The 16,874-nt window shown below is 36.9% G+C and overlaps 1 protein-coding gene across 3 annotated transcripts in view; it reads right to left on the bottom strand.

Moving 5' to 3' along the window:
- The window catches only part of LOC134678316 (forkhead box protein L2-like), a 65,598-nt gene that overhangs the window by 20,352 nt on the left and 28,372 nt on the right, over positions 1-16,874 (bottom strand). For all 3 annotated transcript variants that reach the window (XM_063536827.1, XM_063536825.1, XM_063536826.1), the window contains exon 3: positions 10,933-11,044. In XM_063536827.1, coding sequence (XP_063392897.1) covers positions 10,933-11,044 — 112 coding nt within the window. The remainder of the gene's footprint in view (positions 1-10,932; positions 11,045-16,874) is intronic.

The raw sequence follows: 16,874 nt of genomic DNA, 5'->3' as shown, positions 1-16,874 counted from the left end.
CTGCGCTCCTGGTCCACGTTGGTAACTTAATCCAATAAAAATAACTATTATTACATTTTTTTTATGATTATAAATGATATCTGTCCCTTAAATAACTAGAGTGCCATCTGAACGGCGGTTGTATTGTATAAATGAAACAATGAATATAAATCATTATTACAATTATAAATAATTAAAAACTTAAATGATATGTCGTAAAATTCACTAGAGTTTTTAAGGCATTTTATAAATAAAAACTGTGTATTGTTTAGTCTTCAGTGGTAGGTGATTGATCTGCAAATACAGTTGCATATATAAAAAAACCGGCCAAGTGCGAGTCAGACTCGCGCACGAAGGTTTCCGTACCATTACGTAAAAAACGGCAAAAAATAACGTTTGTTGTATGGGGGCCCGTTTTTACCCTTTGGGTACGGAACCCTAAAAATAATAACCCTCTCCGCTCGAGCAACTGTTGCTACCCCGCACGATCACGATTTATACATATTTTTACTTTAATTTCCGCGAAATGATCATACAAGTCTTATAATTGTACTTATACGACTTTTACTATGGGAATGGGACCCATCCCAAAATCGTAACTAATAAACTACTTATTCCATACCAATCACCATAATAATATAGGTAGTCAAATCACCCGAAATGGCATTGGCAAACACCGAAGGCATTTAAATTCTACTAATAGAATTGAAAACGAGTGGTCAATACCACTCGATTCCCAATTTCTGTCGCTTGTATTTCAAAAATTAGCATTTCACTGTTTTCCACCGATTTTCGAGTGACGAAATAGAGCGCTCGGATTTCAAAAATTTGGTGGCCTGGTCTAGTAGGTTGTTTAACTAATACTAGTATGAGTATTGTCAGGTCAGAGTTGAAAACAGATTAGGGCTACTAAACGGTTGTGATGATTGCACTAACATTTAATTAGGTAAGAATATTACTTTTCACCACACCAGCTCGGAAAGGCTTACTTTGCACTTCGAAAACTGATAGCAAAGTTGCATTTTATTCACATGTGAGACAAAGTAATCAAATGCAAATTTTGAGCTAGTTTCTTATGTTTGCTGGTAGAATTGACTTTAAAATGATGATTTTAGATGATAAATATTTAATAACATTGATTTGGATTTGATTTGGTTTGATTCTGTTTGATATTTTACATTTAAAATTTGCTTCGGGTTGGTGTGGTGAAAAATTTTGTGTTTCACTCGGGGGCAAATTTTGTTTAACCCTCGTGCTTTGAAACCCTCGCAACGCTCAAGATTCCATTTTTCGCAATTTTGGAATCTTTCGCTTGCTCGGGTATCAATATTAGCACGAGCGGTTAAACAACAACTTTGCCCCCTTGTAAAACAAATAACTACTTATTAACCTTTTAACGGGCAAAACTGGAAAAAACCTCAATTCAATAAACTATATTCCGGGATCAAAAAATTCAGCCAAGCCATAGAAAATCGAAGTGAACTTAGCCGGCTTAATTATGACTGGTTAATTACGTGAAAGGGCCAACAGTAGGTAACTATGCGAAATCCTGACTTAATTAAGTACCAGTAGAACCGAGTTGCAAAAACTAGTGCTAACCCATAGGTAATTTCAACAATGCATTATCCAAACAATCATACTTGATAACCGTAAACAACCAAATTCCACGCTTGGAACGCTTTAGTGAACCTGAACAACCACAACATATTTTGATGGCATGGTACTCGTATTATAAACTCATAAACGCTATACAAGAAAATACAAAAATTACATAAACCTTAACCTAAACTAAAAACTAGCAAAAAAACTATTCACAAAATTCGCCCCGCGCCCCTCCAGATGCAAAGGAGCCCATCACGTTAACCGCGTTGCCACGTTGAACCGCGATGGGCGACCTTTGCATAAGGAACGATCCGGAGCGAAGGTCATGGTCATGATCATGACCACTCTCTCTAACGTCTGCCCACTTCTCCAATAGAAGTCTGGGCCTCAGTACACCAACAGCCTGTGGTTTCCATGGCAAGATGGACCAATAGGTAGTTCAACAAACGCTATATTATATTAAATATATGTAGTTAAAGCTGTAAAACAGGTCACTCACTTGTAAAAGTCGTGAATCCAATCCAACCAAATCCAATTCGACTACGAATTACAACTCGTTAGTGACCCGTTTAATAATAGATTTAATATGTGTGTCCCATGGAAGTTTAGTTATTAAAATCACATTTAAGTAAGTATATTGGAAGAAATTCAATTCAATTCAATTCAAGGCCTTTAGTATAATATGTCAACCCGTGAAAGGGTTATTCGAAAATCATGTAATACATAAATCACACTGCGTTCTCACGTTATAGAAATGCAACATGAAATGTAAATGAATGATAACTTCGCTATAAACGAAATTATCGACGCACACAGCTTAAATCGATTTCTTTCGATGTCTAATCGATTTAGGTGTAATGTTCGCACCCGGTCTTAAACCGAGAAAGTGCAGGGAGCTGTTACGTTAATCAAGCTAATCTGAACCTTAAGTCCTTTAAGAAAGGTGGAGAAAGAATCATGTCGATGAGATGTGTTGGACACGGTCATATTTGTACTGAATTTGCTACGGGTAACTTTACGAGCGGAATCGAAGGTGGGGCATTGTTTTACACCATTCTACTTAATAGCTATATATACCTATATTGTAAGGTAACTATGTACGTTATGGAACAACAGTAAGTAGTGAAACAAGAACTCAGTACCTCGGTCAGACCCCTTACATGTACGATATCCTATAACCACTCGTAATAACGAAAAAAAATGCTATAGATAGTTACTAAGTCGAAGAAAATACTGGAATTCAACCCAATTTGAAAATAAAAATACGACATAATGTACCGATGCAGCCGATCGTATTAAAAATATCGTATATTAGGTACAGTTAGCAAAGTTATTAGCTTGGCACCCCTGCATACAAATTTGTACATATGCAGTGATGCTAAGCAAATAGTTTTGTTGACTTTACCTACCTAAAATGACCTGGATTTTTTTTGTCAGAGGAAATGATTTCCCGTAGTTTAAATTAAATATTTTCACTTATTAATGTAAGGCCAATAAGAACGTCCACAAAATTATGGTGGATGGGCAAATTGAAAGATTTAGGTATGTGAGAATATATCAGTAGGAACGAATGAATATTTATCTGTACGTCATTTTAAATTAATTAATTAATTAAACATACATTAATACAAGTACTTATGTACGTTTTCCGAAATATTCGTAAAAAAAACTGAAACTTTTAATTGTTTTACTCAGACTTTGAATCATCTTTTTCTATCAAAATAATTTAAATACCTAAATATCGCTGTGTACCTAAATGGTTTCTTCCAGTATCTCACGTAATTAAGGGGTTATCCCCTTATTCATATTTTTTTCCAATTCTTACAAACCTCTGTTAAATTTTGTCTCTATGGAGTGTAGAATCTCTACCTTCCATAATTCTAACAAACAGAACTGTCAAAATGACCGAGCGGGAAAACGATTATCAAAAGTTTGTTAGATGTGACTAGGTATTTGACAAACGTTTATGAATAACGCCAGTAACTATATAAACATTCTACTCAGTTAAGTACCCAACCCACAACTTTTTCGGCACGGAAATGTCAACAATTTAGAATATCGAAGCCCCAACCAATAAGTAATAGTAAAGTTGGTCAAGCAGATCTTGTCAATAGAAAAAAGCGGCAAATTTGAAAAAAGTAGGCGCGAAGGGTAATCGTTTCATAGAAAATTTGAATTTCGCGCCTTTTTCTACTGACAAGATTTGCTTGACCATCTAGGTATAGTTTGAGTTACAAGGGATCAAAATGGTAGGTATATTATATTTCCGTCATAGCGTACATTGAATCCTGAGCGTATAATGAGGGATTCAAGTGTTAACGCCCAAGACGAAATAATTTTGATACCGTGTGACACATACTGCTTTTCACATCAACTATGAGGAAAAAATCTTAGTGTTGACACTACACGTACATGTTGCCACTTTTTAATTTCTACTCTTTTTTGCTAGGCTGTACATACGATATTCATAGTTTATATTAATATTTTTTTATAGTGGCAATGAAATGTAGTTGAACAGAAAAGTGCCACTTTCATCCCTCCTAGCAGGGTAAAAAATCCATTTTCTGGTTAGGTGATCTGAATACCATATTATTATTATTTTTATCAGTTTAGAAACCTATTTTACAAATTGAAATTAGGTTTTCTTGTGCATATCTGTTGCGTTATTCAGTGAGTTGTTCCATGATGTCAGAATGCCGGGGAAGCCCATACAACCATTTCCAGTCGCCGTTACGACGCGGTGTAGACACATCTTGTGTCGACACCGTCTGTTTCGGTCACAATTCCAGTCGCAGAGTCGTCGCCGTGTCGACACAGTTACCAGAAATGGGGAAGGGTCGACACATGACACAAAGTGACATAAAGTGTGGTCGCCGTGTGCACACATTGTTACTAGTTTGCGACTACTTTATGCCAAAATCATTCGTTCATTCGTTCATTTTGTTCCTGTCAAATGGAAACTGTCAGATGGAAAAGTAGTTAAATAAAAATAAGTGACATTAATACGCCATCTCTAAAACGGATTACAAGACGTAATTATATATTGTTTGCATTTATATTACAATAGGACTTAAATTATTATGGGGAATTAAACTGCTCGAGTAATTTGATAAACTAAGTGTAATATAATCAACGCGCCACCACATTGTTTTAGTTTAGCCGGAAATGAAATTGTTTACTTCTCAGTGCCTGTGTTCATAAATATATTATTTGATGCATTTTTAGTACTTCGATGCGTATACTATACTTAAATAAGAGAAATAACGCTTTACATACTACGAAACTTGTTAATTATGATGTATAAATATGGTTTAAGGCTGAAAAATATTGCAGTAACAAAGTAGTCGCAAATGTTTCGACTTTGTGTCGACTCTGTGTAGACACATGACACGCGCTGTCAAAAGTAATAACAAAGTTACTGGATTTGCAAAATGGCTCCTTGTGTTCATTTGTTTTCAGATATTCTCAAAGTGTAAAAATGCCGTGGTCAAAGATGGGACTTAATAGATTAACTGTTTATTCGACTAATTAATGGAATAAAAAACGTTAATCTTCAAATTTTAATCACGATTAGTTTAGTCGACCTAACATAGAATTTAATTTTGGAATCCAAAATGGCGGCCATGCACTGTGTCATAAAAGTCGTCATGGATGTCGTTTTATACGTTTTAAAGGGCCCCAATTTTGAAAATGATAACCATTTTGGAATCCAAAATGGCGGCCATGCACTATGTCATAAAAGTCGTCATGGGTGTCGTTTTATAGGTTTTAGGAGGCGCAAATTTCAAAAATGGTGACCATTTTGGATTCCAAGATGGCGGCCATGCACTATGTCATAAAAGTCGTCATGGATGTCATTTTATAGGTTTTAGGGGGCCCCGATTTAAAAAATGATGACCATTTTGAAATCCAAAATGGCGGCCATGCACTATGTCATAAAAGTCGTCATGGGTGTCGTTTTATAGGTTTTGGGGGGCGCAGATTTAGAAAACGATGACCATTTTGGATTCCAGAATGGCGGCCATGCACTATGTCATAAAAGTCGTCATGGGTGTCGTTTTATAGGTTTTGGGGGTCGCAGATTTCGAAAATGATGACCATTTTGGAATCCAAAATGGCGGCCATGCACTATGTCATAAAAGTCGTCATGGATGTCGTTTTATAGGTTTTGGGGGGCCCAAATTTTGAAAATGATGAATCCAAAATGGCGGCCATGCACTATGCCATAAAAGTCTTCATGGGTGTCGTTTTATAGGTTTTAGGAGGCGCAGATTTCAAAAATGATGACCATTTTGGATTCCAAGATGGCGGCCATGCACTATGTCATAAAAGTCGTCATGGATGTCGTTTTATAGGTTTTAGGGGGCCCCAATTTTGAAAATGATGACCATTTTGGAATCCAAAATGGCGGCCATGCACTATGTCATAAAAGTCGTCATGGGTGTCGTTTTATAGGTTTTAGGAGGCGCAGATTTCAAAACTGATGACCATTTTGGATTCCAAGATGGCGGCCATGCACTATGTCATAAAAGTCGTCATGGATGTCGTTTTATAGGTTTTAGGGGGCCCCGATTTATAAAATGATGACCATTTTGAAATCCAAAATGGCGGCCATGCACTATGTCATAAAAGTCGTCATGGGTGTCGTTTTATAGGTTTTAGGGGGCGCAGATTTCGAAAACGATGACCATTTTGGATTCCAAGATGGCGGCCATGCACTATGTCATAAAAGTCATCATGGATGTCGTTTTATAGGTTTTAGGGGGCCCGCTTTCGAAAATGATGACCATTTTGTAATCCAGAATGGCGGCCATGCACTATGTCATAAAAGTTGTCATGGGTGTCGTTTTATAGGTTTTAGGGGGCCCTGATTTCGAAAATGATGACCATTTTGGAATCCAAAATGGCGGCCATGCAGTATGTCATAAAAGTCGTCATGGCTGTCGTTTTATAGGTTTTAGGGAGCGCAGATTTCGAAAATAATAACTATTTTGGAATCCAAGATGGCGGCCATGCACTATGTTAAAAGTCGACATGGATGTCGTTTTGTTGGTCATAGTCATCATTTTCGAAATCTGCTCTTCCTAACACCTATAAATCAACATCTATGACGGCTTATATGACAAAGTGCACGGCAGACATCTTGGAATCCAAAATGGTCATCATTTTCGAATTCTGCACTCCCTAAAACCTATAAAACGATATCCATGACGACTTTTATGACAAAGTGCACGGCACACATCTTGGATTCCAAACTGGTCATCATTTTAGAAATCGGCACTTCCTAAAGCCTATAAAACGATATTCATGACGACTTTTATGACAAAATACGTAGCCACCATCTTGGATTATAAAATGATCATCGTTTTCGAATTCTGCACTCCCTAAAACCTATAAATCGACATCCGTGACGACGCAAGTTATCTTTATTTTCAGATCTAACAAATTGCTACAGAATACAAAGGACAAAAAAAGAAGCGAGGAGGTAATGAAACAAGCAAAAATACAGATGATTCCTCGACGCAATTGGATGCTTCTTAAATTGTGTCCAGATTTTTTTGTCATAAAAGTTTTTATTTTTCACATATTACTCTCACAAGTTCCGTGACATTTCGACCTTGTAATTTTTTAAGTAAATGTAAATTTTGTTTATCTATGAGGTTCTCACTAGAATAATATAATCAAAGTATGTTTATATTTGATGATTGAAATAGTAACGCAAAAAAATATATATATATTTGTGTCTTATATTCCTGCCGAAGACTTTTATTTTTCCTTTTCCTTCTACACAAGTTTGGTCAAGTAATAAGAATTTAGGGCTCTCAATTTTATTTTGACTTCTACAACAGTAAAGCTACGAGGCCATGTTTGGTATCGTTTTCATATAAATTCGCAGTACCAAATTTAGTTATGGTATCACATTGACACCATTCCAAAGTAAAAACATATAAACTTACTTTCTTTTAAACTCCTCTTCACGCTTAAACTGCTGAACAGTTTTAATTTAAATTTAGTACACATATATTTTGAGTCCCAAGACAGGACATAATAAGTTATCTCAAAAATCATCCTTTAAAGGTGTGAAATGAGGTGTAGGGGGGAATTCAGAATTGACTTCTTGAAGTTAATACTGTTTTTAAGTTTAGGTTTGAAGTCATGTTTTTTTATATCGGCCAAGTGCGAGTCGGACTCGCGTATTAAGGGTTCCGTACATTAAGTCCGACTCGCGCTTGACTGCACATTTCTAATAGGTTTTCCTGTCACCTATAGGTAAAGAACTATTTTGTGTATTCAGACGGACAGACATACAGACGCACGAGTGATCCTATAAGGATTCCGTTTTTTGCTTTTGAGGTACGGAACCCTGAAAAGATTTTTTTTTAATTTTGTGGAATGGTGTCAATGTGATACCTTAAATAAATCCAGCAACCCAGATTTATACGAAAACGATACCATACACGGCCTAGCACCTTCACTGATGTAGATATATCAAGATAAAATTGAGAGCCCTAAATAAACTTTCAAGAGCGGATATCTCAAAAACTATTCAACATATCGAAAAAAATTACTGAATAAACTTGTAACAAATTAAATTAACTTTCATTTTGTATAAGTGGCCATGTCGCTAAGATGCATAGTTTCCGAGATATAATCGAAAAACCGGAAAATGGAACCTTCAAAGCCCCCTCTCTTCCCCCCGCTCAAGGACTACGGCCGGGGAATTTTGATACTAGTATGTTCACCTCCTAACTTGTCCAAACCAAGTTACAGAGTCAAAAATTGTGTTCCGAGCATTTCCCTCTACAACTTTTTGGAGCATTCGTTGGCTGACCTAAGTAGCTTATTGCATTTCTTTAAAAACTTTTCTGTAAAAGGTTGACGGGTGTTGGGTGTTTATATGGTTTTGGTCGATTATTATCATTTGCATCGCCCATGATGACTTACTAGAATTACTTACGAGCACACGAGACACTAATAGTAGTTTGACAAACCTTGGTTTTCAAGAGGTATTTTATATTGACATTTGCTGTCACAAATTTGCTGTCAGATTTAGTCGCAAACCGCACGCAAAGTGCACACAAATGTGTCGACACCTTGTTACGGAAAAGTGTACACACGGCGACGACACTTTGTTTCGAAACAATTCTAGACACATTGTGTGGACTCGGTTACGACACATTTGACATTTAGTTACCACTTTGATGCTTCTGCGACTGGAATGGTTATATGGGAGGCTAACATAACGTAAACAATGAGGGTATACCTACCTACATCCTACATATATTTAGACGATCCGTTGCGTCGCATACATTGTAGAACGTTTTCATAGCAAATGGTGGTGGATCACGTTTCGAATTAGTATAGAAGCCAATTGTTATTATTAATACAATTAGGTACACCGCCAGTATGTACTATTTACTTAAGCCGTGTGTCTATAATTTTAGATGTAATTTGGTATAATTTTCTTGTTTATTTAGTGAAATGCCTTTACGTTTTTTTGTTACCATGGTACTGTCAGCCAGTAAAGTGGTAGACCACTTTCTTGGCTGACCGTACATTATAGGTAAGTACATAATCCGTTTGTATTTTAACGGTATTATATTATCTCCATATTACCAGCTTAAAATATAATAAGTCATTTGTTTTACTAGGAGGCAAAATTGTTGTTTAACCTCTCGTACTAATTTAATACCCGAGCGAGCGTAAAAATCTAAAATTGAAAAGCGTAGGGAGTGGTTAAAACTGGATCTTGACCGTTGTTACCTAGTGCAACACAAAAATCTTCACCTCACCAACGCGGGAAAATAGATATTATAAACGTTACAAATTAAATCTAAATGAACGCTATTAAGCATTTATCATTCAAAATAATCATTTAAAAGTCAGCTTACATTAGAGAACAACTGAAAAATGGCATCATGCATTGAAGAACAAAGACAGCCTTATCATACGGCTTCATTCTGTCAACTTTACTTATTGAAAACTTTTGTAGGAGTTATTTTATGAATAAGTTTTTTTTATTTACCAGCAGTAGATAGGTACTTTTGGTACATAAATTAACACTCCACAATTTTGACTAAATCACATGCAAATCTTTCGTCAGCATCAATAATCTTTAATAGGTCATATGCTCAATTCCCGTAAATCTGCCAAATATTATTTGTTTGCAGTCCGTGACCGAATATAATATAACCAAGAACAATAAAACCCAGCGTCGAACATTTTGTGTAGAATTTCAATACAAAACGTACCTATACTTTTTGCACCCAATGTAATGGTAACAGGCAAGGCAAGGCAAAAATAATATTACCAAAGAGGTAAATGTGTGCTAAGAATTAGGTGTTTGTAAGTCATTTTCAAGCAAAAGTTGAGCACTCGCGCGAAGTCAGCAACGTGTAATTTACGATCATAAGCCGTATTGTTCATTGACGGCGTTCTCGGGTTGATTGGCGATATTAAAACTGTCAACCGGCCCGTGCCGGAAACTCATTGATAGATTTAATCGCATGCACTAAAATAACGCACACGGCATTTGATTCGAGTAAATTGCAAAGTCATTAATGCCGTCCGGTCGACGCACTAAAAACCCGTCGCTATTTTCAGGGAGCCCAGATCCTTGAAAATCAAATTAAAATGTGATTTACGTCACTTCGCTCGGGTCTATTATTGGTGGAAAATGCGACTTGAAACTAACCGCTTATATAGTTAGCTCAAGTTATAATTTCCCTTTAGCAAAGCGCCACCTCCTTTTCAAGAAAATAAAATACTTGCTACATCAGGTCTCAAGAGGCGGATTCTCTATTCTTAGGATTTTTCGCTATGAATGGAAGAAACGAGCTATCGGCTACGATCGTAACGCGTGCTAGTGAATGTGTTAAACTCGAATTGTAAAGAATTTTATCTAATTTTGTCACATCTCGGATTTAGGGCGAACTAGATCATCGAACACCGATTTGTTTGATTGTTTTTTGCATAATTTGGAAATAAACGACTGTATTTACCTTCTACTACCCTAGAAACAATTTAAGTGGCAGACTAAAGTTGATGGAACCTTGCCTGTAACTAACCTCAGTGACGAATTTTGAATAATTTTACGGTTTAGACTCACTTCTTGTTAGTCACTCGCGCGACATGTTTCGGAGAGCTTAGATCTCAGTTATGAAGTTTCACCGAACAGAAGCTCGATCGCCAGGGCGCAATGCGACGACACGGTCCGCACCGTCAGCTCCTGCCGTCAATATGCTCATGATCACTAACCAGGGTGTAGATCGGGTCATCTCAGGGCTTCAGCAACTCGTGCAAAAATACGGTCTGCACCATCAGCTCCTTAAGTAAATGATGGTCACTAACCTGGGTGATGGAGTTCCACCGAGCAAAGCGTGGAGCTTGGCGCCAGGGTGTAAGAGGGCTCATCCTTGGGCTTGAGCAGCTCGTGCGACGACACGGCCTGCACCGTCAGCTCCTGAAGTAAACATACTATGTTATACCGTCAGGTCAATCAAAACTATCGAATATTGGTGGCTTTACATATCAAAAGGTACAAGGTCTGGAAATCATTATTAATTAATTAATACATAATTAAAAAGGGTGCGGCGCGGTGTAATGCCACGATTAAAAATGCAAATTTACAGCTATCTCACACTGGCTGGTTAGTACACGGACGGATAGACAGATTGATGTTGACAAGTTTGAGTGGTTGCAATTATGTATTAAGGTGCTGAAAAATATGGGAAACTGCCGACTAAAAGCGAGCTTTACCGGTCATTATAGAATGCCAGCCACTTCTCGATCACATATAGGTATTATATTTATTGATAAAATGAAATACAAGTAGGTTAAACATTATAAAACGCTTAAATTAAAATCAATAAAATGAAATAAATAAATGAAAGCCATATTTTTTTTATTTATAGTTTTACACGATATGTCACCGCTAAAATACTATAAAAGTAAAACTCTAGTAAAGAAATTAGCATCTATCGAACGCGCACGCGTCAGCCATATTTTTCTGATGTTAATATTAAATCGAATCCCCGTGACATGGCCAATAAATATCGTAGGTCTATTTTTAAGCGGTGCTTTCTACTATGCTGAATGAACGGAGTCCACCCTCGTTCGTAATGTGTAATTCTGAGTGGCTGTTACGCCATGGCGCAGGTGCAAGTATTGGGAGGAAGCGAACATGAACACATGAAGTTATTTTTTCTACTTCGTTGTTTTAAAACCTTTTTTGTCTGGTGAATTTTAAAACCATGATTTATTTTATAGTTGCAAAGTAAAAATATAAAGTAACGGTAAGAAATTATTTCATAATTAAGAAAAAATGGTTTTGGAACAAAACTTGCAAATGCAAAAACGCGTATCAGAAAAAATAATACTTTCTGAACACAATATTGATTATGTAGGTATAGTCAGCATCAATAGTAGGTATATGTTAAGAAGACGCACCAAAACTATCAGTTACAGTTCAATTGTTATACATACAGAGATTTCTCTTTTTGAGAATACTGAAATACTTAGATATTTTTGACGCGTAGTCTAATCCCGCTAATCCGCTAGTTTTGGTGCAGACTAAACCTCCACGCAAAGTCGGGATGATTTTTCTTTCGCTTTGATTATATGGTGTGGGGTGTCGTTGGACAGGTCTTTCAAAACGAATAGATCTTTTATAATATATTCGCCGTGAAAGGAAAAAATGTGTTCCCTTCCTTTCACTTTTGGAACATGGGTCCAAACAATATAGAAAAATTATGAAAGTACAACATAGTAAAGACTTTTTATGACTATTAAAACTATAGCGAAGATGATCGGTTAAGCCGTTTTTATGTTTCCGGAAAAATCTTCGCCTCTAACCCTTCTTAAATAAATATTGAATTTTCGTTTTCATTTGTTTTAAAGAATCCTAACCATTTTTTGAATCCCCAAAAGGAAACGAAAACTGTACCTTATAGTAAATAAGCCGCTCGGCGCTATCCCCGTGTACCGAAGAGTTAGCTTTTTGACAGTGTCAGCTATATCCAAACTGATTTGTTCGCAGCAGCTGCGCGAGCGCACCTATTAACCGCTGATACATGTTTGTCAGCCGGCTATTAGCGAGAAAGAGATAAAAATCCAAAATCACCCATAAAAGAGCGAGATCGATCCATTTCTCCAATTCACGACCGATATTTATTTTACTGCAGCGTGACACATGAGAAAAATTCTCGTAACGAAAATTGGAATCGGAGTATATAAACGCGACATTTTTGCTGGCAGGCCATTTTTCTTATGCTGAATAAAGATAAATTGGTCAAGGAATGTTACATTTTTATGACATAGTACACTCTTATTTAACCTAAAAAACGATATGTCCTCGGAAACTTACACATTTGTTGCCTCGAATTATTTATTGAATATTTCCTAAAGCTATCAATATCAATTAAAACATTATCCACACCTGCATTGCGGATGAATCTGTCTTTCCGTTATAGTTTAGCCGAAACAATATAATTAAGACATTTATTACGTGTCGCTGTTCAGAAAAAATATGTTCTTGGCGGCGTATCAACCTCAATTATTTGTCAACACAGCATTAGTTTATCAACATTTCATAATGCGGTGATTTCTTACCGCTCCGCTTCACGGCGGTTACGTTAATTGGCTCCCATAAATATCTTTATAACAAAACAGATGCCAAACAACGAAACGTAACAACAATAACAAGTACCATGGATTCCGGGGTGATGGACAGCACGTTAAAATCCAAATAGAAATAATTTGTTAGTGAATAAAAAATAAATATTTCCAGATACAAGAAAAAGTCCTCGACATAGTGACGAAGACGCTGCGGATCGCGGGTGGATTAAACGAAAATAGCTCCGTAATTAATGGGCATTTCGAAGCCCACAGTCTCCAAACGAACGCATTTCGAGAATACCAACAGATGATAATAAAATTATCGAATATAATACTTTGGAAATTATTTTCAGTCCCGATGTAAATCGCTTGCCTCGGCGAGATTTATATGGCAAAGCGGCGACTGATTTGTTTAAGTAATAATTCTTTGATTTAGGTCAAAAAATTCAAACTTTACTTAACATTGTTTTAGATCTTGAACCCCTAAATGGTTTAATACGTAGTTCTCCATAATATGTCCAATGTCAAGCGGATCAGCGGACATCATCAAATCTGTATTCATATGAACCATCAACGGGAGTTATTGAATTCTTCTGCCTGTAAATTCGTAAGAACTGTAAGAAGGCGGCTTGAATGAATTAATCAGCCATAAGTTTAAGATCGTAGTTTATGGGTACGAATGAATGCCGTGGTTGACTAACGAATCACTTTAAAAGACAGTTCGTCGCCGTTTAATTATGTTGTGACAGATGTGCACGCCGTGTCAGCGGCGGCGAGCGCCATATTTCAAACTAGGTACCTACTTATAATATAGTTACGTTACTTATCAACAGATTTCGAACAAAATACGTATGCTCATAGCCTCATATAAGGGGTTGTGCACAAATCACGCGAGGTTCGATAGGGGGAGGGGGGTCACGAAAAAAATCACGATGGATCACGTTGGGGGAGGGGGGTATAAGAAAACCTCACGTGTATTTTTCTACAGTGAACGAAACTAAGAAAAAGAAACCTACCACATGAGTAGATACTCTTTCTCGGTTTCGTTAAACATAAATCTTCACTCTGCACTTCAAAATAGCGAGTCTATTTAACGAAAATTGAAAAATAAACAAGATTTTCTATATGCAATACTGTTTATCTTAAAATTAGGACGAAAGAAACATTTAAAAAAAATACACGTGAGGTTGTGTGAGGGGAGGGGGGGTATCCAAAAACCTCACCAAATATCACCCAGGGGGAGGAGAGGGGGGGTCAAAAAGTAGCCGAAAACACCTCGCGTGATTTGTGCACAACCCCTAATAATGGTTTTACCTTTTAGCCATCAAGATCAGTGGTATTACTAAAAGAAATTAAGAACTATCTTCAATCTAAAATATTAGGCCCTTGAGGCATTGTACCAAGGATGCTGGCGGCATTTCCTCGCTGTATCGCATTGCTGATACGTTGTGCGAGGTAGCCGCCAGCTCTTCGGTCACCAGTTACGTCAACCAGACGCTTTCTATTTTTCCATATTAAATAAATAATACAACATAACAAGCTGGAGTAAAAACACAATGGAAAACGTGCATTTTTAAGGTAGGTACATTTTGAGATATAAGTACCACATCTGTATTTTCTTTTTGGTTTGAGATAGTAGTTCATTAACCACATATCATGTCTAAAATCATACCTATTTCGTAAAATAAGTATTAGGTATTTATGAAAATACTTGTAGCGATAATAGAGGGACTGAAAACTTTGCAATTTAAGTATACTAAATTATGTAAATATTTAACGTTATTCTTCGTAGAGACTTAGGGTCGGTTGCACCAAACTGTTCGTATCGTTAAAGAGTTCGCTAAATTTTTATGCATGGAAAGTTTCAAAGTAAGCGCCGGGGCGGCGGACGTTGATCAGTCTGTCAAATGTGGTTGGTGCAACTGGCCCTTAAACTGTCGTAGCATGGGACCGACGCACCGTTGAGGCAGCAAATCTTTGACAAAAATGCAATGCATAAATTCACACGTTACTGTGAATAAGTCTTTACGAGATTAAAAAAACTCTCGAATAAAGTCCATTGAAATAAGATCTTTTTCTCCTACACAAAAGCAAAGAAAATGTTTGTTAAATATGTGTGCACCTGAACTATGAAATACATGAGAATGCGTCCCGAGAATTTTTTACCGTGTCTCTGAAATAATTAGGTAATAATTTAAGACAATAAGGGTCTCCCCAAATATATCGACGCGCATTCGGCAAAAGCCGATAGGAAAAAGCTTTATGTCCACGCAATAAGAGCGAAGAAGCCGACGACGCGTCGGCCGGCGCCGGCCGATGCGAGCCGAGCCGAACGACGACTTTTTCGCTCTTATTGCGCGGACATAAAGCTTTTTCCTATCGGCTTTTGCCGAATGCGCGTGGATATATTTGGGGAGACCCTTAGTATAAAAGAAGTGAATGGAATAAGTGATTGTAGGTACATAAACGTCAGGTGAAATAAAAAAAAGTTTAGTTAAGTGAATATGCAAGAACTTTGTAAACAGTAATATGATAGCGACTAAGGAATCGAGTCTTTACATAAACGCTAGTCAAGGACCCCTATTCGACAAGCGACGTTTGACGTATCGTGTTGATCTCCCGTTGATGTGGGAAAAATCACAAGTTCTCGAATACGTACAATGTCAAAATTTGACATTAACAATCCACAGTTATGGTGACAAGCAAACCAAACCGAACCACCCTTAGTTTAGAGTTGAGTTTTGGTTGTACCAAATGATACTATCCACCGTTGATGGAATCAACACTCAGTATGCAATAAAATCAACTGTTGATTTGACGTGGATGCGAAATCTGACAGTTGTACATGTCGAATTTGGCCCAAGTTCCGGTGTCGTTGGTCCTCTACTAACGATATTTTGATAAGGCCCATTTCAAGATCAGCCGAATATGCCGACAGACACAAAACTGACTCGCTGATTCAGGACAAGAGTTCTAGAAAACATTTAACGTACCTATTTTATTTAGACAGGTTCCGGCCAGAGAGATAACTTCTACGAAATATTATTTTACTAATTAGCTAGCTACAATGTTTGTTCAGTTCTTATTTTTTACTTACTACGTAGGTGGTAAAACTGACAAACAAGCATATCTACAGCCCTTCTGATGGTAAGCGATTACCGTACCCTAAGAATGATTGCAAGTTCAGGGGTGCCGCATGCGCGTTGCCTACCGTTTGAGCACTCCGGTATTTCAAAGGTGTTTAAATAAGACTATGAAGTTAATAAATACCTATAGAAACAAAGTATCTGTACGCTTTAGTATCCAGTTTTCTTCTCTTTAGTATCGTATTAAGTCACTGCAGATTGAATGTGTCTGTTCATTAAATTACAAAGTGATTTAAGAAGGCGCTTTAAAAACCTCATCTGTTTTTAGGGCAGTGCCAAAAATGCTATTTAACTCCAAATTAGATCACAATTAATTTTAGAGCAGAAAATATAATATACTATCGTATAATTAATTATGAATGTTGTTCAATATTTAACTGCTAATTCAAGTAGGTACAGCTAAAGTAAAATAAATAAGCTCCATGAGTGATTGAATAAAAGTAAGTCACTGCTTGTTGTAGGTTCTAAAGGGTAATAACATTATATTAGTAGAGTTAATAGTAAAGGCAGTATCCAGTTTGCAACAAAATT

Source organism: Cydia fagiglandana, chromosome Z (genome assembly GCF_963556715.1).
Source record: "Cydia fagiglandana chromosome Z, ilCydFagi1.1, whole genome shotgun sequence".
Lineage (NCBI taxonomy): Eukaryota > Metazoa > Arthropoda > Insecta > Lepidoptera > Tortricidae > Cydia > Cydia fagiglandana.
This window is presented reverse-complemented; position numbering and strand designations above follow the sequence as displayed.